We start from the raw sequence: 24,546 nt of genomic DNA, 5'->3' as shown, positions 1-24,546 counted from the left end.
ACAAAAAAGAAATGTTTGATAACAATGGAACATAAAATAATTGATCGTCAAGCAACAACATTAAATAACATATACAACTATAGCATTTAACATTTTGAATTGAATCTTTCCAACATTGTATGTATATACAGGATTTCAAAACACGGGTATAAGCTGTCGTTAGGTAACCGGTATTGAAAATATTTAAAATTGGTCTAGGACGCGAAGCGTCTAAAGTTAATTCAAGTGTGCAAAACAATAATTTGTATCCTGCGTTCAGTTTTCGATTTAACACAAATCGTATGTTTATTTTTGGTGTCAACATAAAACACAAATATACATAAAGGAACGTATTTGCGCAAATACGCTTTTGCGCAGCGATTAAAACGATGCTAAATTTTAACACGCTCTTGCATTATTGTGTGTTTTCTGGCGTTTGGGTACAACAGGTATCATTTTCTACTAGCTTAATGGTTGTGACTAGCAAACTGCAAGCGAATAAAATAAGTTAAATAGAGCTACGGACCGCAGCAATCGAACTCTGATTTACATCGTTCTATTTATATCCTAACAGACATTAGCTTCAATCCATTTAAGCCATTTAAGCGTACGCATGCTGAAGTTGAATCCCACTTCGCCCAGGTAGATTAGACCATTGTCCGGAATTTTCCGAGCTATTTCGTAAAACGGTGAAGCATATAATTTGCGATCTTCGATTGTTGTCAGAGTGTTGCGCCGCTCTGGAAGCAGCTTAACCATCTTCAAGGAGCAGTTGAAGCCTTTTATTTTCCTCGCAATAGTAGTAGTGAAAACTTGCACACCGTGTTTTTCGAATACTTATTCGACGAGTGTTTTCAGTGCCACCGTACAATCTTTGTTGATCCAGCTCCGGATATCGCTTATGGCTAGTTGCGACAACACTTTCTGCCTGTTGCCACCACGTTTCTTGGCGTCGATCTGCCATGTTGTTTGGTACTTTTTGACTACCCATAAACTGCCCGAAGCACTGGGCATTTTATGTTTAGCATTTGGCTAATATTTGCATGCGTTGTTCCGTTCTCATAGGCCGTTACCACACGCTCTATATCTTCGTTGCACGTGGTTTTTTGTCGTCGGGGCGTTTGAAACGAACTGCCTGCATTTTGCACTTGCACTTGTAAGTCAGAGTTCGGTTGCTGCGGTCCGTAGCTCTATTTTAACTTAGTTTATCCGCTTATTATCCGTTTATTTTTAAATTGCAACTCTTCAACCGGGGTAATATATACCCAGATTCAAAACCGGCCGGCCGATTTGACATTCACTAAATTGTGCACGCGATTCCATATTTATATCACGCGATATCATAAAGTTTTGCGTTTCACTATCAATGGTACGCTTTATCTTATTCGCTTGCGCGATTCCATCCTAAATCGCTGAAGTTGGGCACACCTTATCCTATCTATTGCCAAACCCTGTAAATGCGGATTCGCATTTGTTTTGGTTTAGCTTACCTTTTGTAATGTAATTGTCAAACTTTTAGCAACACACGTTTCATACGCGCCAACACAAGCATAGATGCAAAATTGCCGTGTACAGACACGTTCGGGTGGATTAATTTCTCTATAAAGCAGGGCAGGTGAGCATGTAGTAGTGAGAAGCACGGCAACAGCGACGTAACACACGCACCCTTTGACACCGCTTGGCCGTGCAAGTGGGTCATTTAAAATTTTATAATATTCCTCAGGAAGACCCTTAATTGACCCTGTTGTTTTTGTATGGGTTTGCATACATTTTGCCCACTGGGGAGGAACTTGTGTAAAACTACTCGAATTGTCCAGGGGAATAGAACGAATGTTAGACAGAGATGGGTATACATTTTCGAGCAACAATATTGTGGAGAGGACGTGGAAACGCTCGCTACTCTACGACACATGCTGAGCGAGAAGGCATGAAAAGCCATGCAATGTACGACAGAGATAGGAAAAAACTCTCAGCGAGAGCCGCTCAGCTTGTGCTGTCGTGTGTTGAGAGACGCAGTGGAACTGGTAGTTGCGGGGCAAAAATTTCTACAGAGCGGGCCCGGCTGTTCGCGATTTGCCTAACACGCTACATTCAAACAACAACATCTGACTTGCGAGGAATCACACCGATGCTCCGTGCGTGCGTGATTGCAGCGAAGCCGGTAAGCGAAAGTGCAGTCAAACAACACAATTCTCGAGAACACGGGAACAGCGAGTTGTTTTGTTCGTTGTGCGGAAATTCTCGTAGTGGATTGTTTTTGGAAAAAATTACTAATACTAACGTTCGTGTACGTTTCTACGGAGCAAGAGTGTGTGTGATTTCTAAACGCCTAGTTTGGAACAACTGTCGCGTGTGCAATATCCTTTCGGCTCGCCCAAAAATGCAGATGACTAGTGATGATGGTGATACTGACGAGACGATGATGTTGCATTTTCGGTAGCCAAAACGGCCATGGTTCGGTGCGCGTGCAAGTTTCTGACCGAAGGACACACGCGATCGACTAGCGGCGACCCAAACATCGTCGTAAATTGCCGTCTTGCCAATCAAGTGTGTCGTGTGTGTTGGGTTTCCCATTCCAATCGATTCGGAAGAAGCTGCCGTTTGCGAAATTTGTTGATCGAAATCAATCATATCTGAACCTTTTTTTCGTGCATTCATAAGAGTTGAACAAGTTGTGTTTCGTAAATTACTTAATCATATTGTAATACGAATATGTTAAGAAAAATTCCCAATTACTGACATTAACTATCAACTGTTATTTGGCATGCTTGGGAAGAGATATGCAGTTGCTATGGAATGTGTGTTGGTTGGGAATACCACGTACGCCATTTAAAGGAATAAGACCAGCAGCGATATTGTACAATAGTGTGCGACAGGAGCGCAGTGTCCTTCACAACGTTGCCATCCTGTGACCGGGTTGTAAAAGTAGTGGTGGCAACTGACCGACAAAAGAACCGGCTTTTTACCGTTTCCTGCTTAAAAAACCCACAACAGTCATGCTGTTGAACAATCAAACGTATTGTTCTTGGTTTTCATTTGTGTAATGCCAGACAGCTAGTGAGAAATCATTACGAAAAGGTTCTAAAAGAAAGTGCAGCGTCTAAAAACCGGACAAAATGGTTCATCACTTGCCTGCCGAAGAGATGTTTTGCATTATGGCGTCCTCCGTCTACCGTGAAGTGAAGTTGTAATTACCATGGATACACGGTTCCTGTGATTCCTTCTGTTACTTTAAGCGGTATCAGCAGTAGCAAAAATGAATCTATACGAAAGAAAAGTTTAAACACACATTGGCTAATATCTTCCTTTCCCACAGGGTAGATTCGTTTTGTTTTCCCAGAAAGTGTGTAAGTGTGTGTGTAGTACGTCGTTGTGGCCAGTAGTAACTGGTCCAGTTTTTCCACCGTTGTGACACAGTGCGTGTGTGTTTTTCGTTGGCAATTGTGCGTATGCGAAAGTGTGCGATCTTTCTGTTTCGTCGTCAAGATGCGTCGCAAAGCGTTGTTCCGTGTGGTGTGTGTATGAAAGAGTGTCCGTTGAGCGATATTTGTTTCGCTCCCTATTGCTGGAAAAGAGCTTTCCTACCGAAAACAAGCCTAAAAATAGTAATAAAACGCAATTGTGTGTTGTGAGAAGAACGTGCGTGAGTGCGTGCGTGCGTGTGTGTGTGCGGGTCCCCCGTTCGTTGTGTTACGGAAGGAGTACATCCCCAGGGTGTCCTGGCAAAACACATTCAACATGTCGAAAACAATCGAAACCCATCTGCAAAGCAACGAGGTGCGAATACCGAAGAAATCAAACGAATTCGATCTGACCACGTCGGCCGGTGGTGGAGGAGGTCCGTGTCAGTACTTCAAGAGTTCGTTCGCCCGGTCGCTATCGTTCAGCCAAGGGCCGGGTGGTCCGCCGGGTGGCGGTGGTGTACGCGGACCTTACGGGGGCGCAGAACAGCACTTTACCCGGTCGCTGGATTTTGATGTAAATTACGATCCGATCTGTGGTGTTGTCGATCGCAACGACACCGATGGTGGTGGCGCGCACCAAATGATGATGATGATGGGCACGCCATCCTCCGCCTCGCCCGTGTATGAGGAGGAAGGCGAAGGGACGGTGTCACGCGGCGAAAGTGATCCCGATCCGGACGCGGCGTCGCTGGGCGGGCTGAATGGGATCGAGACCAGCAACGGTGGCATTGTTAAAACGCTCTGGAACTACGCCAAGGGACAGGTAGGTCGAACTGTGAGAAGTGGCAGGAAAGGAATGTGGCGTATAAATTCTCCGGAGGGTTGGCCTTTGCAGTAGAGCAGCGGTGGTTTAATTATGTTCTGTAGCTAAATGTTCTCGGAGGCACTGGAATGTTGCATGTTCATTACAGTCGGGGATGCACACGCCGAACCTTCCGTTTGGAACTTTAGGGTTCCAATTTATTGTTGTTCAAACAGTTTCCAATTTAGCCTACTGGCATTGGCATTTGTCTCCTATTGCTCCGTTTCCTTAAGTCAAGTTTACTTAAGTCAAGTGTTCATTGTACTTTGCTGTAGTGATGTTTGAATGTGGTACATAATTTTCTTCGGATCTTGGAGACATCATCGGATCGGATCTTTGAGACTCTTTATTCATCTACCCTTGTTTCTACATTAACATTAAAGTTGTTATCACTATTGCTTGGAGATTTTGCTATTAAAGTACTATAGCAGGATGATCGAAGTGTGATCTTTCAACTGTTGTCTAATTAAATCATGCAATTCTTCTGATTCCCAAGAATGACCTAGAATTCGTCTGAATAGGGAGAAATTCTGAGACCATTCTAACAAAAAAGATTCGTTAACTTTTATCAATTGGGATATTTCGTACGGTCCGAGAGAACATTTTGGAAGATCTCTCAAAGAACCCAAGATCTCGTCACAATGATATCAGAGCAGTTTTTCTTGGTTGATCTGATAGTTTTGACGGGCTACACGCGGCCGTATCCGACTTTGAAACCGGAGCTGAATTTTGTATTCATTTTGGATTCTGGATAAATTGTAACTCTTTTGATCTTTATCAAAATATGATAATTGTTGTATCTAATTGTAGAATTGATCTCAGAGACATTGAGATCATTGTTTGATATCACATCAGACTGTTTCTTAGGTCTTCACCTTAACCTGTAGCAATATTGTAGAATTTTGCAGGAGCCAGGTTGAATTTCCTCTATAAATTTTCTAGTGTTCTAAGCACCTCCTACGCTGCATTGCTTTACATAGCGAATATAAAAGATAAACACGAAGATTCCTATTGGCGAATGAATGAATTACGTACAATTAGCACAGAAACACTTCACGTACATAATTGGCTTCATCATGCCTCGAAAGAAGAGTCTGCACATTCGGCATGTAAAACCAAAAGAAACGAACAAACCGCACAGATTCTTATTAGCCTGATCAATTTGTTTAGCATACCTATCGGGTTTCAATCTTTTCTAGCACCACAAGAGCGAAGGTATTTAACGTCTAAAAGCGCTTTTGTGATCTTGCTCTGGGGCCACTCTCCAATTAGCACCTTTATTGCGGTGGGAAAAAAGGGCTAAGCAGCGTACCGGTATCAGTGGTAATTGTGGTGTCTTGATCTGATATTAACGTCCCTTCTTAGATGTTTTTGCTTCTTTTATGTTGCAATTTTAGTAATACTATTATCGCCTTCCTTTAGCCCTGTTCTTGGGGAAGACACGCGACCCGAGTGGGTTAACAACGTTCATGTTGCAGCAGTGGGGGAGATTTAATAGTGTGCCTGTGTACATAAGAGCAGCGAAGGATTATTCTAATTAGTTTTTTATTCTTTAAAGCTCGGCACCAATTTGTTCTTTGGTGTTTTAAGAGGTAACTCTCCCAGGGTCACATGGAATAATGCATAGGTTGGCAAGATATCGCAAATAGGTCTGAAGTGCTATGAACTCTGGGAAGATTTTATATTTAGAAGTACTCTAACGACATGGAGCAACGAAATATATTCTGCAAGGCTGACCAACGGTGTGATAAAAATGCCTTCCCAGAGGAGCGGCATATCGTTTTACATCATCCGTGGAAAGGCTAGGGGAGACATTACCAGATGCAACAAGAATGTGCAGTTTGCAGCTTCACCAGCTTGATTTGTTTTTGTTTGGTAATATGAGCGGTTCATCTGCAGGAATGCGAAGCATGCACTCGATCTCGAGTAGCAATCTCGTTGTATAAGGGCGTACAGACGTTATTTTTATAGGGTTTTTTTGTAGTTTTTCTAGCAGAGGTCGCATTATTTTCGATCACTTTCATCAAATGCGTGCCCATCATCAATTTTCCATTTCCTTACCAGTGGACGTGGTAGTAGTCTAAGGGAGTAGTCGAACGGTGAAGACCCACCGGCTTTGATGGGGTTGCCTTTGGATGTGTGTGTGTGTTAAAGGGCGCACAACGTTGCACCGGCAGTAAAAATAGAAACGCAATTTTGTGTCGCTTTTTCCTCCGAGTGCACGCACGGCCACAGAGAGACCCAAGAGGTGAAAAAGATGGCTTGCATATCGCACACGCCATTACTGCCGAGCATAGTGTGCTCCGGAGCACGTGTGGAATCATTCTTTGCGTCGTTAAAAAGAATTTGGGGATGGTGGCGAAGGTTGCAAGAGGACCCCGTGCCCGTACGTTTGAAGTTTAATGATTAGAGTTTTCCAAGAAAGTGTAAATGTTGGCGAAATTTTATAAACAAACAATGGTTGCAATTGTACGGGTTTTTTTAAAGGGTTGTCAAATATTAAAACATATTGTTTCATGTTTAATTTTGTCTGAAAGACTTATTTATCTTAGTTGTACTATCTTGGGGTGTGTTAATAATGTTAAAGAGTCTAAAAGTAATCATTAATTAATTACATTATCTCACATACCTCACGAATATCACAATGTGTTCATGGTTAAAGTGAGTAGAACATTCATGTAAATAGGCAGCCTAAAAAAGGAAATTTTAGATTTGTTTAAAAATAACTAAAAATGCCGATTTCCGGCTACACGTTTTTTGCGTAATTCCTTTTGCGTAATATGTGGGTTTTTTAGATTATCCTGTGAGCATAAATGGTTTCAATCGTACTATTTTCGCATACTATCCATTATCAGTCATAGATCGCATAAATGGCGTTTAAATTAGACAAACCATTTTTGAGTTACACTGTCCACCAACTAATGAAAACTAATGGTTTCGAGATAATTGCTTTTGATGCTTAGTTCAGTAAGAAGCAACAGGGCTTTGGCCTGTAATTTTTTAGCACGGTGTGGCTTATGAACTTCGGATAAAGTTAACGATAGACCGTTTCGCGGGCCAGTTGCATTACCAGTTGCCAGTTGAAGAAAATGGGGTTGTGATCAGACGATTTAAGATCTCTTTTTTCTGAAATAAGGTATGCTTTAGATTGTTGGGATCATCTCCACTCGAAATGAGAATGAGATTGAAGAATTCAAAATCTTCCTTAAATTAAATTAAGACTTCTGAATTATTATGTTATTCAGAAGAATTTTCATACTTCTAAAAAGGTTAAAAAAGAAGGTTTTAAAAGACCAAGTTATTAAGCGGTTTTTATTTCATACTTTAAGTCTGGAATTTCGTGTAGATGGGTAATAATCAAAGTACTGCTATAAATTAGGTCAAATAAATAGATTAAATAGATTCAATAGTTTTTGAAAACTTAGTAAAGAAATGTTTGAAATTTTATGATCCTTTCGAAGATCTCTGGAATCTCCAAGAATTCTTCAATTTTTAGAGATTCATTAATCTTTTGGTTTTCGAATAATGAATGAACTGAAGATAAACGATCATTCTGCACGTTACGATCATACTTCGCGATCACGTTAGGCGATAAAAGTGGCTAGTCATTATCAAGTCCATGTTAATCAAACTATCTAAGTGTTTTTATTTAGTGTAATTATACTGTCTCATTCCTCATCATTAGATCCTATATCTGATATCTAATATAAATATAAATATAAATAAAAATCGATCGTTATTCATTAAACTCATCTGGATCGGCCCCTCCCATCTCTTAGTGTTATTACTGAAGCTGCTCATTTCATATTTACTAACATAAAACATTTCCTATATCGTTGCAGGACATTAAATCAGCCAACAGTAGCCCCGCCAAACGAGCCATCACGTTAAAGTCGAACGGTACGCTCGGTACGCGAAAATCCATCGAAGCCAACGAAATAGAAGTTTTACGTCTTCGCAAGGTGAGTGTTTTATACATACCCCCCCGATGCTTTGAAAACGGTCACTACTACTGGTCAACGCATTTTCCAGCCCGCACGACGCATATATACATGAAAAAGCAGAAAAACAACACTTAGGTCTTTTTATCGTAAAAGCATCGCAAAGCGCACACCGGCGCCACTGACTGTGTGTGCGTGCGTGTGCTGCTTATGCAATGTAAAAATTATTTAATGATAACAACTGATGCGCGAATTAATTGTAATCGCATCTTTCAGCGCACGGATTCACAGTAGGTCGATTTCTTTTTTGTTTTTCTTTTGTTTTGAGATGATCTTGCACCCACGATAAATAGTGCGCCCGTGTGCCTTCGTGTGCAAACCTCCACACACCCATACACATACACCTATGTTCAGCAAGCGCATAATGTTCGGGTTGCTTGTGTTATGTTATTATACTTGCTGTGCCCACCACGCCAACCTTGACACGATATCGAATTGTCGAATTATTTGTTTTGCTGCTCCTGCGCTACTGTTTTGGTTTTGTTGTCTCTATGTTTTGATCATGAGTGGGCTGCTGCTGCTGCTGCTGCAGGTCGATATAAATTAGCCGTTTTTCTACATTTCTTAACGGTGGAATGTTTCCTTTTTTTTTTGCACTTTTGACGACTTCACTTCGTCGTTTTTAGAAATTTTGTTTTTATCTTGTGTGTTTGTGTCGTCTTTGAGTGGTTTGATCACCGTTTGGTGGTTGATTTTCAAGATCGCCTTCAATTCGTTGAGTTGTGGATCAGTTTTTAGGATTTGCTACCGTATTGTAGGTTACGTATCGCGTTGTGGAGTCTTTCGATTGATTACGAAGCATCATTTTCACCCTCTCCGAATCAGTTTTTCCACGATCCTGCTATGCCTTGCGTTTGTTTGTGCGTTAATTGTATTGTTTTTCACCGTGTTGTTTTTCCCATAAGCTAGCTAGGGTGGGAAAGGATTGATGGATGGGGGGTTCGGTCTGGTCTGGTGATATCGCGCGCGCACAGGAAGCATCGCATCCGAGAAAACAATGTCAATGTAGTAAAGTGAGACGAAAAAGAGAGCTGGAAAAGCGCGAAATTAACGCTCACCGGCAACAGGGCCACAACAATCTCACCCCCCAGGGGTGGACGATTTTCCCGATGCACGGAATCACGGTCCACTAGTGTAATCCGCTAGTCGGCCGGGGAGAGAGCAGAGAGAGCAGAGAGTGAAGAGTGAACGAGACCATAGTTGGGCGTAATGAACTACCAATTAAGTAATTTTTGAAGAGCCTCACATACCTTCAAAGCAGAATTCGTATCTTTGTTTTTCGCACTCTACCACCCGTTCGGTGCCGTTTGCTGTTAAAACAAAAAATCCACCGTTCCACTAACACATCCGCTGTTTTTTCTTGCTTCGTGCGTAAAAGGAAAATAGTCAAAGAAGCAAATCTTCCTTTTAGCTGCGGTTTGCAACACCACCACCGCTTCGCAACGGGTAGAGAGAAGGGTTGATAAGGGGTGGGTACCGTTGTTTGCGATTATCTGCGGGTGATTTATTTTACCACGCCTTTTTCGGAAGCTTTCGTACGCGTCGGTTTTTGGTGGTAATTTTGGGGGCAGTTTTTCACCCACCGCTAAAAGATGTGTTGTGGAACAGAGGAGAGCAGAAAATAAAAAAAAAAGCATAAACACAGGTGACTGCCACCGTTCCACTTACCTGTGCCTAAACTTGGGCTAATTTCCGAATCGAAGGAAGTGGTATATTTTAATTTCCAGTACACATTAAATCCGTTTCGCTGGAGAAGCTTACTTTATTGGAAGTTCTTGAAGTAATTGGTTTTTGAAGCCAGCTACCGAGGATTCAATGACATATAAGCATGTCCATAGTAGGAATCATGTATTTCTAGTGGCTAAAATGTGGTTTCTATGATGTCCACCGATCAGCAGGTTACTATCCGAGGTACCATCGATTGAAGTGGTCGAAGAAGCTCCTCAAAACGGTTGCCGAAAACTGGTCAATTAAACTTATTTAATTTATTTACACCACATATAGCTAGACATCTTTAACAAAACGACATTGCCGCATTCTTTTTCTTATCTGGCATCTGCATTTTTTGAAGCGCTTATTCGTACATAGAAATCACATTTATAAGTAAATTGCTTATTAGTCGTTCTTTCCATAATGGGGATCGTAAATGGAGCTGTGTACGGGCACATTCTTATACGAGCTCTGAAGGTCAATAAACATCCGGCTCCGAAAGATTTGAGGTTCAATTTATTAAGGCATCATGGAGGATGCCCCACGATTGGACGACCATAAATCAAATTCGATCTAATTTTTGCTACCAAAAGGGATTAAATCTAAAAAAATCCACACACGGTTTTTTTAGTTATTAAACAATTCCTACAGATAATTGGTCTACAGCACCCTGCTTAGCCAGGTATGTTTCGAATCGTTTACGAAATTTTTGCCCATTTATGGTTTTTTTTGTGGCTGTTGGCTGGCTTTTTTGTTATTTTACCGGTGGACAGTGTAAATTTATCATAAATTAAACCCTTCATTGCGTACTCTAAGAGGGGGGGGGGGGGGGGCGAAACATTGGAATGGTGATAATTTATGCCATACCGTACCGCTTGCGTGTGTGTGTGTGTATGTGTCGTTAGTTAGTGCAATAAATCAGATTGTGAGTGACAGGCCCAGAGGCCATACTAACCATCGGTTTTAACCCGGGCCCAGGAAGTGGAAGCGGAAAATTTCAACGATCCGGATGAGTTTGCGATATGAACGAAAAATGATTGCGCAGCATTATTTTGCGAGAGGCCTTTTAATTAAAAGAAGCCTACGAAGTTTACGAAAAAAAAAAACTGAACTGACTACAACCAAACGAAACGAAAAAAAAGATGTTTCCTCGCCCACGAAGGGGAGGGGGTGAGTCCGAAACAGGCTTAACCTTCGTATAGTTTGCACCGAAAATAAGTTCTATCGATAGTGTTCCATTTCCGGCACCCGTGTTCGCGGTGGACTGCGTGTGTTGTGCGTTTATAATTGAATTGATGTTCTGGTTCAACAAACGCTAAATAGAGGGGTGCCTTCGAAGTATATGCGGATAATATTGCCCACGGAGCGTCGGCGATGGTTTCCTGCCGTTTTCTGGGGAGGTTGGGGTTTGATGGATGAATTTTTATATTAATAAAACTGTCCATACAAACACGTCGTTTATATCGCGGTTACTCACGGTTACTAGTTGTGTCCAGTTTTGAGAAAAGTAAATGGCACCGGCACCGTTTGCCAACTTGAAGAGACCCCGCACCGTGTGCGTCTCTTTTGGGTCTAAATTATTGGAGCAAATTTAAAGTTTGGTCACACAGCAGAGTTGGCACCGTTTCTATAATGTCTATAATGTCCAGAAATTGCATTCAATTGAATTTCTTGCCCAATGATGAGGAGTTGGTGAATCCTTTCTGCATTGTCAATGGGCGCTTTACATTACAGTTTGTGGTTAAAGGTTGCCAAGTTCCGTAGACGTAGCCTGGTTTTCTTGGCGTCACATTCTTTATCGAACATTCGGAGCTCAAATTTTCTTTGTCACGTTATTTTGGAAATCATTTGAACTAAAATTGGAAAAAAGAATAAAAATGAGATTCTGTTTTTTTAACGAATGTTTTATTCATAAAGTCCACATCTGAGAACAACCAGGACCCTAGAATAAATTCTAAGCAATAAAGACTCGGAAACGTTTGCTTTTGCGTTCCCACGGTATTGGACGACAACAAATCGTCGGTCTCCCCCCTTTGACAAAGTGAGATCGTTTTGTGATGTCCTTGGCTAAGGGTGGACCACTTTCAGGTCGTGAAGCCCTCAATACTGCACCCAGGTGTGTACAGAAACGTGTAACGTGTAACGAAACCCGGTGTACATCAGTCTAGTCCGACTGCTGGGGTGTTGTTGTGGTGTCTCGATTAGCGTGAATGCAATAAGCGCTTAAATCTGGAAACTAGAAAGTAGCAAATGACCTCCCGTGTCGTCTCGAGTTGCCATCAGCATTACGAGACACCCGGAGCTGTTTTTATTAGCTTTACGAATCCTTGCTCTCGGGGTGGCACTTGCTGTTGTTTGGATGGTGCAATAGCATTGGACACGTTCACGGGGGCCTGGTTGTGGTTGGGAAAACCTAACACCGACAATCTGCGCCGAGATCGAAGGGCTACGGTGTGCTGTAAGATAAATTGCTTGGCAGTGTTTTTGACGGTGGCAGCAGCGAGGAGAAGAGAGACCCTTTTAACATCCATAGCACACAGCAATTGGGCTGCCCACGGATTTTCGAAACGAGCGATCCCTGGGAACTGGAGTGGAGTTACCGTTTGGCAGGTTTTCGCCCAGATCGCTGGAATTCGAATGTCTACTAGTAGCGGTAGGGCGGTTGCCAAAGTTCGTTCGCGCACCGTACTCCTCCCCATTTAAAGACATCCGTGAAAAGAGAGATACCGTTTTGGTGTATGATTTCGTAATTAAGTCGTGGCAATCGATGCAGGAGAGGTGTCCATCCTGCTGTAGTAGCATACCTGGTTGTGTCTCGGAGGGAGAAGACATCTTGCGAGTGGCTAAAGTTGGGTGTGCACTACTACACTAGGGTCATGATGTGTATTTCTAGGCTGGTTACACCGATACCGCTTGGGTCTTTCGATTAAAACCTCGTGGTTGCGAAACATATGGGAATGCCGAGTGGCGGTTCGGCGAAGCAAAGGATCGTTGGAGATGCTTCTATATACCCATCCCCGTCACACACCGAGCGGTAAGATCTTGATCGTTGCGGTTCAAGATTCTGGCGTATGGTCACGCTCCAGTGCGGCGGGTGCTTACGGCTTGCGGGTGTCTTCTCGTGCTGCCCGCTACAAGGAAGCGACGCTGCTACGACGAGTGAATGCTCAAATAAACAATGTGCCGCCGCTTCTGGGTGTGTATCAGCTGGAATATGGTGAGGTGTGTACCTGTACCTCTGTCGCCGTTTAAAGCACAGGTGAAATCTGCAGTAACACTCGAAGATATTGGTTGGTACTGATCTTGAAGCAATCGCGAGTAGAATAAAGACATAAAATGCTGGAATTGTATGAGGGTGGAGTAGTTTAAGTTGATAAATGACAAAGTTGATCGGACTTGACTTGGTGAATATGAGGTACTCCACTTTTAGTAGATATCGAGGAAGCTCGGACCGAGCGTACACAACGGAATTACAGTTTGGCTTCCGATGTAAAATTCTTTAACCTAAGATATCTAACAATTTAATTCCTTATTAAATATTGTTAACACACGTGATTTAAATTAAATTTCATTTATTATGTAAAACAATCAAACCATGGAGACAATTCGAAGTCTGATTAAACCATTTTAAAGTTCTTAATGGTCATATTTAAAACTACTAAAACTCCCCAGTAAATACCAATACTCTCGATGAAACAACGCATTCTCTTATTCCAAGGGAGAGAACCATGCCCGATCATGGAATGTAGGGGGAATAAGGGTATAGAAAATAAACAAAAAATCATTCTTTCAACCACATTGGGCGCTCCCGTTGGAATTTCGACGTTTGGGGTTGAGCTTCTGCACTTCTGGCCAGTCACTGGCCAGGTGAACCCAACCCCCAACCCCTCTCGATCGGCTTCTACTACTACTACTGCCCTTCACACCTGCCTGTTTTGCACCTTCCGCTACACCGCGTCGCGATCGTCGCAGTGCACGAGTGTGCGGAGTAATGTTTCACGACAGTGAATGTTCGCTGATGCGCATCGATCTGTGTCGAATTTGATTTCGAGATAGGCTTAGCTAAACAACGAGCGGAACGTTCGCCCCATTGCGTGCAGGAAAGGGAACGTGGGTTTGTGGCAGTCTGATATCATACCCCTGCTTCGTGTACATATGTGTGGATGTGTACACCCACCATCACCCCCTTTATGATATGAGTGTGCGCATACACTGGCCAAAAGTCATCAACGAACGGGGAGGGCCACCACCGAACACATGTGGATTCTTTTCTTTATTTAGTAAAATTGCATTTTATGTGCGTAAATGTTGGTGCCCCCGAGCATATGTGTTTGTTGAGAAAAAAAGGGTGTGCTTGTGTGTTGGTGCGCGCATCGCAATACTACCGGGACGCCGCGAGACGCGCAAAGTGTCGAAAACGCGACAGAGCCCCAGCTGTGTTGTGTTTGGGGCTGACAGTAGTGTGTGGTGGCCAGAATTACAATTTCGCTTGAGTGACTCCCCGAGAAGGGGGTGGGATAGTGTAGGCGCAGCACCGCCAATTTCATCAACAATCATGGGTGGCCACTTTTCTCTCTATCTCTCGTTCCCTTTGCACTGTTACCGCTGGAAATAGCTTGGCGCACAGTGGTGGCGCGCACCGTAATGCTACTGAAAAGGAAAATGCGCACTGCGAAGATCAGCGCTCCATATCGATGCGTTGGGTGATACGGATTGTTTAAACACGGCCGAGCACGTACGTGTGATTGAGCGTCTACACGACGACACCAACACCTGCCTTTGGTTGGCTGCAGAAGTTTATGTTTCGTGTCCGGTGTATCACAGGTATCGTGCGCGCCATGCGCTCCACGAATAGTTATTATCCTGAGGTTTAGGCGCTATCTGTTGCTCCAATTCGTTGCATAATACGATGCCAGACGCGTACGCAATGCTCTATTAGTGGAAATTCTACAAACGACTTGCAATTACACTATCATTGACCTTGCGTTGCACAACAGGTTACTAAAGGGTTCTAAGTTCTGGTTTTTGAAAATAACTAGAATTAAAATTCAGTTCCTAGTACACTTGACGCCTTTTGGTGGGTGTATAAAATGTCTCCGGGAATTCTGGAACTTGTATGTCTGAATTCTGAGGCAACGTCAAACGAACTTCCAAATTATCGGTTGAATACTTGAACAATTCTAGCAAACAAGTGTTATTTCTCGAGATCCGGAGTTACGTGTAGTCCGGAGTTCCCCAAATCCAGAGTTATGTGGAGTATTGATGTTACTTCGGAGTCTGGAGTTCTCCCAATCCGAAATTGTGTGGAGTATTGATGTTACTTCGGAGTCTGGAGTTCTCCCAATCCGGAGTTATGTGGAGTATTGATGTTACTTCGGAGTCTGGAGTTCCTCCAATCTGGAGTTCTGTGGAGTATTGATGTTACTTCGGAGTTCGAAGTTCCTCCAATCTGGAGTTATGTGGAGTATTGATGTTACTTCGGAGTCTGGGGTTCCCCCAATCCGGAGTTATACGGAGTATTGATGTTACTTCGAACTTAAAAATGAAGTAGTTCTGATCAATCTAGAGGAACTCTGAATAATCTAGAGTAATTCTGAGCATCCATAATTTTAAGGAGTCTTTCAGAACTAAAAAATCTTTTCCGAAATTAACTTTTGAGTGGTGGAGTTTTGAAGATCATATGACAATTTATGTTGAGATTATTATCACTGCTAGAGTTTATTGAGGCATTCCATAAAAAAAGTGATTTATCCAATTATTTATTGCATGAAGATTAATGTAATGTTCAGCTACAAGCAGTGAATTACGTACCGGTACAGTGATATTTTACCGTAAAACGGATCCATCTTGCCTGATGGTTGCATCGTTGCCCATCGCGTTAGGAAGTCGTGAAATATGGTGTGAAGAAAGCAGTTGTAAACCATTTTACCTTCATGTTCCATTTGCTGCCAAAAACGGTAGTAAAGTTTTATGACATTGAGTGCGAGAAAAAATAAACCACCGCCACAAAATGGAAGAAGGGGATGATGCCACTCCAATGAATTTTTGGTCCCGCTAGACGCGTTGGTTCGCTCATTCATTGTGTTTTGCATGCATCGCAGTGTCAGTTTGTGTCGCTAATTTTGCTCACGCAAAAAAAAACACCATCCCATTAGAAAGGGACCCTAAAGTATGGAGATCGGATGGAGCGAAACAATCGAAAATTGGATGAAAGGTCAGCACCTTTGATCTCGATTCCGAAACACTTCACAGACCACCACCACTGCAACTCCGGCGATGATGGTCGTTTGCAATTTGAACCATTGTTGTGTCGGTGAAACAATTCGACTCCATGCCCATCATCATCATCATCTACTGCGTCCACTTCCAAAGGGGTGTTGTGTGGTGCCCACGTGGTCTCGCGCTCCCAAGAAACCATTTTTGCGCTTAAACGTCCGCAAAGTACCCCGTAAATCGATTGATCGATTTAGTAGTGTGCGAGGAGACGGGGGTTGCATTTTTGCATTGCTGCATGGGAGAGAGACGGATACTGTTGAATACTTTGTCCGAGGTGAGCCGGAGTTGATTGGCAAACGTCGTGCGCGCTAGTTTTGTGGTGGCCTGCGGTGGTGGTGGTCACTGTTTTGGGCTCTCTCGTCGTAACCGTGATGACCGTGGAGGGCGGGTTTTTGGCCTAAAAGGAGCAATCATTTCTGGTAACGATCTTTTCCTCCATCAATCAGGAAGTGATTGTTGTTAGAGCGTTATGGGGGCACTCGCGCACCGTCGGTTCGCTGCGTTCCGAAAATTGATTGCTTAATGACCATTTAGCTATTTCGGGCCGTCTGTCAGGGGCCTGACTTCTTCTTCCTTTCCTTCCGCCTTTTGCTAAATCGACATCTCTTTTCGAAACTTCCTCTCCTCCGGTTCGGGTTCTGCACGTTTGGTTGGAGCGCGATCGCGGTATGGTGGCGGTAGTGAACTTTACGTCCGATCGTGGTGCAACTGTGCAATATTTTACATGCCGCGTGAAGTTTTGGATTATTAAATTTTCCTATCCATTTTATCTTATTTATTGAATATACCTTAACTACTGGGGGGTGGTGGTTTCAGGATGTGAATAAGACAACACTTACATTAGGCCCTTATAAATCACGCCGCAAAACGCACCGAACAAAGTGGCACACACTGTTTAGCGAGCCTTTCGGTTAGGGCACCGCTCAAGATAGTCTTTCATTAGCAATCGTTAAGTTAATCTCGATCTCAATTTCCTACATCTTTTCAACCTCTAGTGTGCTAGTAGGATATCGATCTTTTTTTTCCTAAATTATTATGACGCTTTTTTATGTACTGCAGATGGTTTAGTTCAATCATCCCGTGTTTTCTTTTCAATTTGCCACAAAAAAGCACACTTTAAGCTTTGATGGCAATTTGCGGGAAAGGACGTGTGCAGTTAGAGGAGAAATTGAATGGAGATTGAGATTGGGTTATTATGGATGGGAAAAGGAAAATATTTAGGTTCACCGACGAATGGCCTATTTCGGCTAGGCTTTTTTTATGTGAAGGTGACGTAAAACGGAGGCGAATTCGGGCGCACAGTTTGGGATAGCAAAAAAGGAAATAGTAGGAGGGACGAGGGAGAGGTCATTTTATTAACGAATGAGCACGATTATCTTTCCATCAGAGGAAATTACTACTTCTGCTGAACCGGGATCCACAGCTAACAGGATATTTTCTCGCGCTATCTGAGATATTGACGTTTTTTTCTTTTCGCTTTGTGTGACGGTTAACCATGTTAGGCGTTAACGATTTAATTATCACATTTTGCATCATTTAGGCACACACACATTTTTTTTGTCAGTGGGCGGTGCTGTAACCGATTGAAATCCTGTTATAATTATATAAAAGTGACAAAATCACATTATATGCGTCTTGTGCGCTCTTATGAACTATTAAACGCGCGCGCGCCTCTGTGGTTCGGAAAACTGTACCTTTATCTGCTGTCTGCTTCCGTTTTCGGTGTTCCCCATTCGGGGACGGGCCATGAATTTGTCGCGGCCTGTTATCTGCAATGCGCACGACATTATAAATTCCGTACATGAACTTTCCGTGTCTTGTTTTAGAGTTTAATGATTGTGTGTGTGTCGGCTGATGTCTGAGTACGATTTTTGTATGAATCTCCAAATGATGGAGACTGTATGGAGGTGCTGGACTGGAAATATAGACAGCCAAAAATGGATTTTTTTGGGATTATGAAAATAAATCGTCTGGAACATTGGCATTTCATTGTGGGAATAAAAATCAATTTATATGCAAAAGCTTCCAAATTTCAACTAATACGAAGGTAAAACAATTAAAAGAATTGTTCTTCAATTTCTGATTGTAATATTGATTGTAATTGAAGGATGATAACTACAATAAAACCAAGCATAATGATAAATCCATTTGCAAAGGGTTAAATACGAAAGTGCTCCGGAGCGATGAGTCATACGCGGGCAATGTTAAACCAGCTATAAAATATTGAATGATATTGTAAAAGTTATACACCTTTACTCCAACCTTCACAAATAACATCGCCGAACGTCCGGCTGGGCTTTCGCCGGCAAGCTTAGCTCATGTTTCGATAGTGAAGGAACGCGTGTGTAGGAAGGAAACAAATTCACCATTGCTTTATGTTGTAGTTCAGCCTCCAGCCAATCAACCTGTTCTACATCCGATTCGGCAACACATTTCAACCATGTATCAGCAAGCCTTGCGTGAGCATTACTTCGAAAGTGGTACAGAGCGGCCGTAACGTCCGTTCAAGATCTCGCGGATTAATCAATGAAGCTTGGTGCGGTGGCTACGATACGGTCTCCTCCCAGCCTCTCAAGCCAAGCGTGTGCGTGTGTGTGTCGTGTGCGTAGTATAAACCTGGTTTTGGAAGAACTACGCTTGATGCATATCTCTGTACGTGAATGAAACACACGCCTCCATTCGCACCTCATTTCCGCAGGCAGCTCATATTTATGCTTTCGTTAGGGAGGCAAACACATTTGTTTGGGGATGGTTTTGTGGAGCACACTCAATCAGCTGTGGTGGGCTGCGCTGATTCCCCGGAAGCGCCAAGGTGTGTGTTTGTGCGTTGTACGGATGGAAGAAGTGCAATAAAAGAAATATTCGATGAGATAAAATCTTGCCCCAACAACTTTGCTTCCTACATGCTGCTGCTGCTGTGACAGCCACACGATGCACACAAGCGCCAAGGGAGAGGAGGCCATACCCACAAGCGCAAGCATCTTAGCGCGGCAAATATTCATTGCGTGAGCGCACGCGCGCCGGCACACACGGCACGCGAAAGATGACCGCTGGTCCGAAGACCGGTTTCGTTCTTGGAAGGCGAAAGTAAGAGATCATGCGCGCTATAAGTCCGCATTTGGGAGTACATACAGCTCCCCCGAAGCAACACATCTCACTTCCTGGTGGATGATCCCGCCTAGTAGACGATTTTCCGCCGGTTTGAGACATCGCCGTGTGGATCGTTCAGATGTTGTTTTAGTGCGATCGCGCACATTGCATCCGAATGATCGCGTGCGTGATTGCGCGTGAGTCTATAAGGTTGGGGAAGCGCGCTAACGAGAGCATCATTGCGTTAAGGGAAGAATTGGTACGCAAGAGGTTTCCTCACCGGACGTACCGGACCTGGGTAGCTCTCGGGCGGCGGCACCGGTTTTGCCCGATATATACGTTGGAGTGTCAGCACACGAAAGAAGATAGCTCTCTATTTTTGGCTTATCTCATACCCAAGTCGACCCGATTTGTATGCAGCGGTTCGGTTCGAGGCAGCGCAGTCGGTCTTGAAGTGTGAGTGGCACGAGTGTCTTGCCCAGTGCAACGTCTTGTCCAGGGGGATGGTTTATTGGACACGGTGGAGCATAGATCAAGAACCTTCGAGTCAAAAGATCTAGAATGGATTTATGGTCTCGTGTTACTTTTTTTATATAATGAAAGAATGCATCCCCTAAGAGACGTATTAAAAAATTTGAATGACCACCCGAGATGAGATACGTCGGGGAGTGATGTTATAAAAACATCTTCCGGAATTTTGGTCTTGTTCTCAAAAGCGCTCTTACAGCACTACAGTGCAGGGGGGAAAAATATCGTAGAAAAGTCTTCGAGAGCGCATATCGCCGTAAGCCTCGGAACGGTCGTAACCGTGGCTTTCCGTACACAAAGGTTGGCAATGTGTCAAGATGCTGTCAAGAACACGCAGATGCCCCGCGCGCGCCGACACGCGATGCAGAGCTGCTCTTTTTGATGGGCAATAAAAAATCTATCGAACCGCATCAACCGTTCAGGTGGGTGGGTGATGGGAGTGGAAAGAAGGAAGATGAAAGGTGGAGGTGTGTTGGCTAATCTGTTGGCCGTTTTCAACGGACGAATAAAACGTTGAATGCCACGTGCGTCTGCTGCTGCTACTAAACGACGTTCAAGCGAGCCCACGTCTCACATGTGTTTTGTGGGTCTGCGAAGCGTCTAAAATTGGGTTCGATAAGCCATGATGGAAAAAAAACATCGTTCTGTTAAATCGATTCTATAAAACAAGCGAAACTAAAATTCAACTCGTGATACTTGTGGTACGGGAAGTTATAACACTGCATGAAATAAAAAAAGAGTTAGCGAAAGAAGCAGCAATGTTGCACGCTCTCCGACGTTGTGGTAGCTTCGTTTCACCGTTTTATATTGGCAAAAGCTGTTGCACTGGAATTTTATGATGCCTATTATGGGATGCTTTATTGAAAATGACTTCATAAGCACAATACCACTGTACTGTGCACTGTAGTGTTGTTTAAGATTCGTTCTACAGATGTTACGTTTCTTTCGTCTTGAATTCTGAACTTTGTTAGTTACGAGTTTATGAGTTGTTAAGCTACGAGCAGTTTATGTGAGTGCTCTTTTGGGTCTCTTCGGTCTGATGGTGTTGTGCCACGGCGATCGGTCAGATGTACCGAAATACGTGGATAGAATGATTGGGCCTTCGTCTCTAGAAATTATGTCCTTTCTAGAATGTTGCTAAACCAAGAAGATAGCTAGAATATTTGACATTCAATTTTAGTGTTAATTTTTAAATCTTAATCACTAGTATTTAAGCGTTTGTTGGAGTTTATGGTTGAATAGATTATTCCCTTTTGTGTATCAGGTGGAAATTGAACATCATTTATCTATTTCTCGCACGTAATAACCGCGTCGGTGGGAGAAAATGCCAAACAAACTTTTAAATCAGATAATCAGCAAATTGGGAACTCGTTCATTTCATTCCTCCTTTTCGGACTACGTTTCGTGTCTGATTTTCCCCGAAAGGAAAAGACTTGTCTCAGTGGGTGTGTGTTTTTTTCCGGACGTGTCTGGCCCCGGTTCTATGGGCAGCGAGAGAGCAGCATTTTAGCGCAAAGGATGATGTTTTATGTGCCATTTGTGTCGGTTGTTTGTGTCTTCCTTGCACCTAGCGTCTCGCAAAGAATGGTCGGAAAACTTTGCCATCACCATCGTCTCATCGAGCACATCTCTTCTCACCCTTCTTCTGCTGGATATTTTCGGTGAAGTTTTCTTCCGGCTTGCGCCTCATCCGTCTGCGGTCTGTCTGGTCGGTGTCTAGAACTCTGTGCGCTGTCTGTGGAGGATGCCTTTCTCTGTCCGCCGTGTTGTGCTACGGTGGATGCCGGAAGTCACGTACACACGGCGGCGGTGTGGCGAGAGTTCTCTGCCAGTTACTGAATGTTGCAACTCATCAGCTTGTCATGACCTATACCACCTCCGCCACACACCATGCCGCCGAGGTTCCCCGTGGATACACAATGGAACTTCCTTATTATGCTTCTCGATAAACGTGTTGCAACATCTCTCTGGAACCATTGAAGCTATTTTCACAACTTTTGTGTTGAGCTGTCGTCAAATGTTTGAATTGTTCCGATAATACGATGCGCTTAAACGCGGGTGGTGGTAACAGCAAAGAGCTTTCGATAAACATTGAAGGAAAATATGTTATTCATGATACAGGGTATCCCACAATTTTTTGACAGTTTCCCAGGTTTTTTGATTGCGTCCCAGATATTTTTGAATCCGTTCCACAATTTTTTGACTGCGTCCCATCAATTTTTGAATCCTTCCCGAGGTTTCCGGGTTCCGAATCTCGGGATGGATTCAAAAATTGATGGGAAACTGTCAAAACTGTCAAACTGACTCAAAAATTGATGAGAATTGCGGGATACCCTGTAAAGTTAAGCTCCAAAGTGAGTATTTGTAAGACACACCATACTTTTATTCATTTAACGACGAATCGACTTTCCATGGAGATGGCGGTGTGTGTTATCGAGAATGTAAAAATATGAAAGGATTATATAAATCCTTTTATAACACAAACAGTTCACTATGCACCGATCAGAAAACCCGAGAACCGCTCCAATCTAGAGTGAGTGTACAACCCGGAACGATGATCACTGTCAGTGGCGTTTATCCGGCGGGCTGTAAAGAATTTAAATGAGATGCGGCGCCATTATTGTCACCGCGCCAAGACAAGATGTGCCCGACGCGTTTCATGCAACGGTTGGCAACGACTGGCGCTGGTTTAGGTGTCGTTATGCAGGGCGAGAAATGCATCGCATAAAATCTCAATGCGTTAGTAGAACGCGCATCTCTCAACCCGGGGTCTTGTTTGTGAGAAGTGATTTCCGAAGGGCCCCGTCGTACGGGCCACGGCTTGACAGTGTTTAGTGTTTGCTGATTAACAACCGCATGCACCTTGAAATGGATGGAGGGGTGGAGGGAGGAGGGTGTTGCATACCCACCCACGATGATGTTGCTAATGCTTGTGCGCGCGATGCTTTCAAATTGGAGGGAGGAAATATTTGATCTGATTATTCCACGTGTCTGAATGTCGCCATGCCTCTTTCCATCTTTCCTTTCTAGCATCTTATTATTGAATTCTTTTACTAAGATGACGGCGTGTGTACTGGCGCCGATTTATCCGATACACACAGGAGACGGGGCAGACTGGTCTGTGTGATGTAGAAAATTGAGCTACAGATCTTTGGGGGGTTTTGGAAGATCGTGAACCGCCAAAGCTTTTTGTTGCGAGGGTGTTGATTTTGTGTTTTAATTCTAGTGAAATGTGATATACAACTAGCTTTGGGTGTAATGTGATATGTTAAGGATGGTAAAATAATGTATTAATTTATTCTAAAATTATTCTAAAATCAATGTTCCAAATTGATCAGAAGTTTTTATTTGTCACCTTGAAGTGTTATATAATTTTAGATTAGTTTTATTAATATTTTATATGCTAGTTGAAACTTTCTATGATATGAAAACGTGCATGTTTAATTATTAGATAAGCCTCTTAAGCAGTTGTCTTGCAGCCATTTTACACTTGCGATGGTCTACGATTTTTTTCTGACATCGACACGCTATTTAACATATTTGAATAACAATAGATCGGTTGTTATGCAAACGTGCACCGGGAGGCTGTCTGCCGTCCCAAGCATGCAGTGCTACTTGATGCTTTCTCCCGAACAGGACCAGGGGCCAGGTCAACAGAAGCCGCCAAGATTTAATCTTTCCCTCTGGTGGCCGCAGCATCGACAGTTCTCCACCCTCTTTGGAACGACCCGCCATGCCAGCAGCTGCGTCGGGTAAGGTGGAACCCAGCAGTGGGAAACGCTAAAGTACACTTTCGATCATTTAATAACACACCCGCATCAACTAGCTCCCGTCCACCTCCAAAACCCGCTCCCCCCCCAGTCCTTAGTGAGCTCCACAAACTTTGGCGATTTCTTGTTGCGCCTTGTGGAGCTTGTTTTGCGGTTAACTATTCAACGGGGCGCCTGTGGTTTTGCGTGCCTCTAGCGCAAGGAGTGCGCGAGGAACGCACGCCATACGCGGTTACGATTCATTTGCAAGGCTTCGCGCGCGGGTCATGTCTCGAGATGCCAGGAATCGCCACTTCCGACAGTTGAATGCGGCATAACGCGAGATAAACTATCCGGCCACCGAGCCGAGAAGACGAACGGACCGGCTGACTGTTTGTCACCGGTTTCGTTGCGGCGCCACAGCAAAGCGCAGCATGTTGTTGTTACCGCCCCCTAGACACCCTCGCTCATGCATAGAAATCTTCGTTTGGCTTATGAATGAAGTCTATTGAAGGAGAGGATGATGTTATGTGAGTGATTTACTAAAGTAAGGTGGAAGCAAAACGATGGTTTATGCTTGTGGAAAGGCATCTAACTCGCATGTGTATGGCTTATGGTTTACGGGAAGTTTATTGTTCTTTGATGTTTATTTTATTTATTTTATGATTTTCTGCGTTTGTAAAACATTTTTTGTATGAATCGAGCACAATAAGACGTAAAAATATATATGAGAATAATAAATAAATTTTTAATTGTTTAAAAAATATTAAAATAAGATTATGAAAAATATGATTAATTAATTAAATTAAAGAAATTTACGAACTTGGCTATCTATTCACAATCAGGGTGAATAAATAAAAAAAAAGAAGCGACTCGGTGGTGTACCAGGTCTTCACACGACAAGACCGGTCCAAAATCTCATCCGGACCAATAGCATAGAGTGACTG

The 24,546-nt window shown here is 43.2% G+C and overlaps 1 protein-coding gene across 1 annotated transcript in view; it reads left to right on the top strand.

The window, feature by feature from the left end:
* The first annotated feature begins 3,665 nt into the window (after positions 1 to 3,665).
* The window catches only part of LOC128303828 (uncharacterized), a 92,236-nt gene continuing 71,355 nt past the window's right edge, over positions 3,666 to 24,546 (top strand). Inside the window, exons 1-2 of the mRNA XM_053040906.1 lie at positions 3,666 to 4,206; positions 8,088 to 8,207. Of these exons, the coding sequence (XP_052896866.1) occupies positions 3,718 to 4,206; positions 8,088 to 8,207 (609 nt within the window). The 5' untranslated portion in view covers positions 3,666 to 3,717. The remainder of the gene's footprint in view (positions 4,207 to 8,087; positions 8,208 to 24,546) is intronic.

Source organism: Anopheles moucheti, chromosome 3 (assembly GCF_943734755.1).
Source record: "Anopheles moucheti chromosome 3, idAnoMoucSN_F20_07, whole genome shotgun sequence".
NCBI lineage: Eukaryota > Metazoa > Arthropoda > Insecta > Diptera > Culicidae > Anopheles > Anopheles moucheti.
The sequence above is the reverse complement of the archived record's forward strand: the minus strand, read 5'-3'. Positions and strand labels throughout refer to the sequence as shown.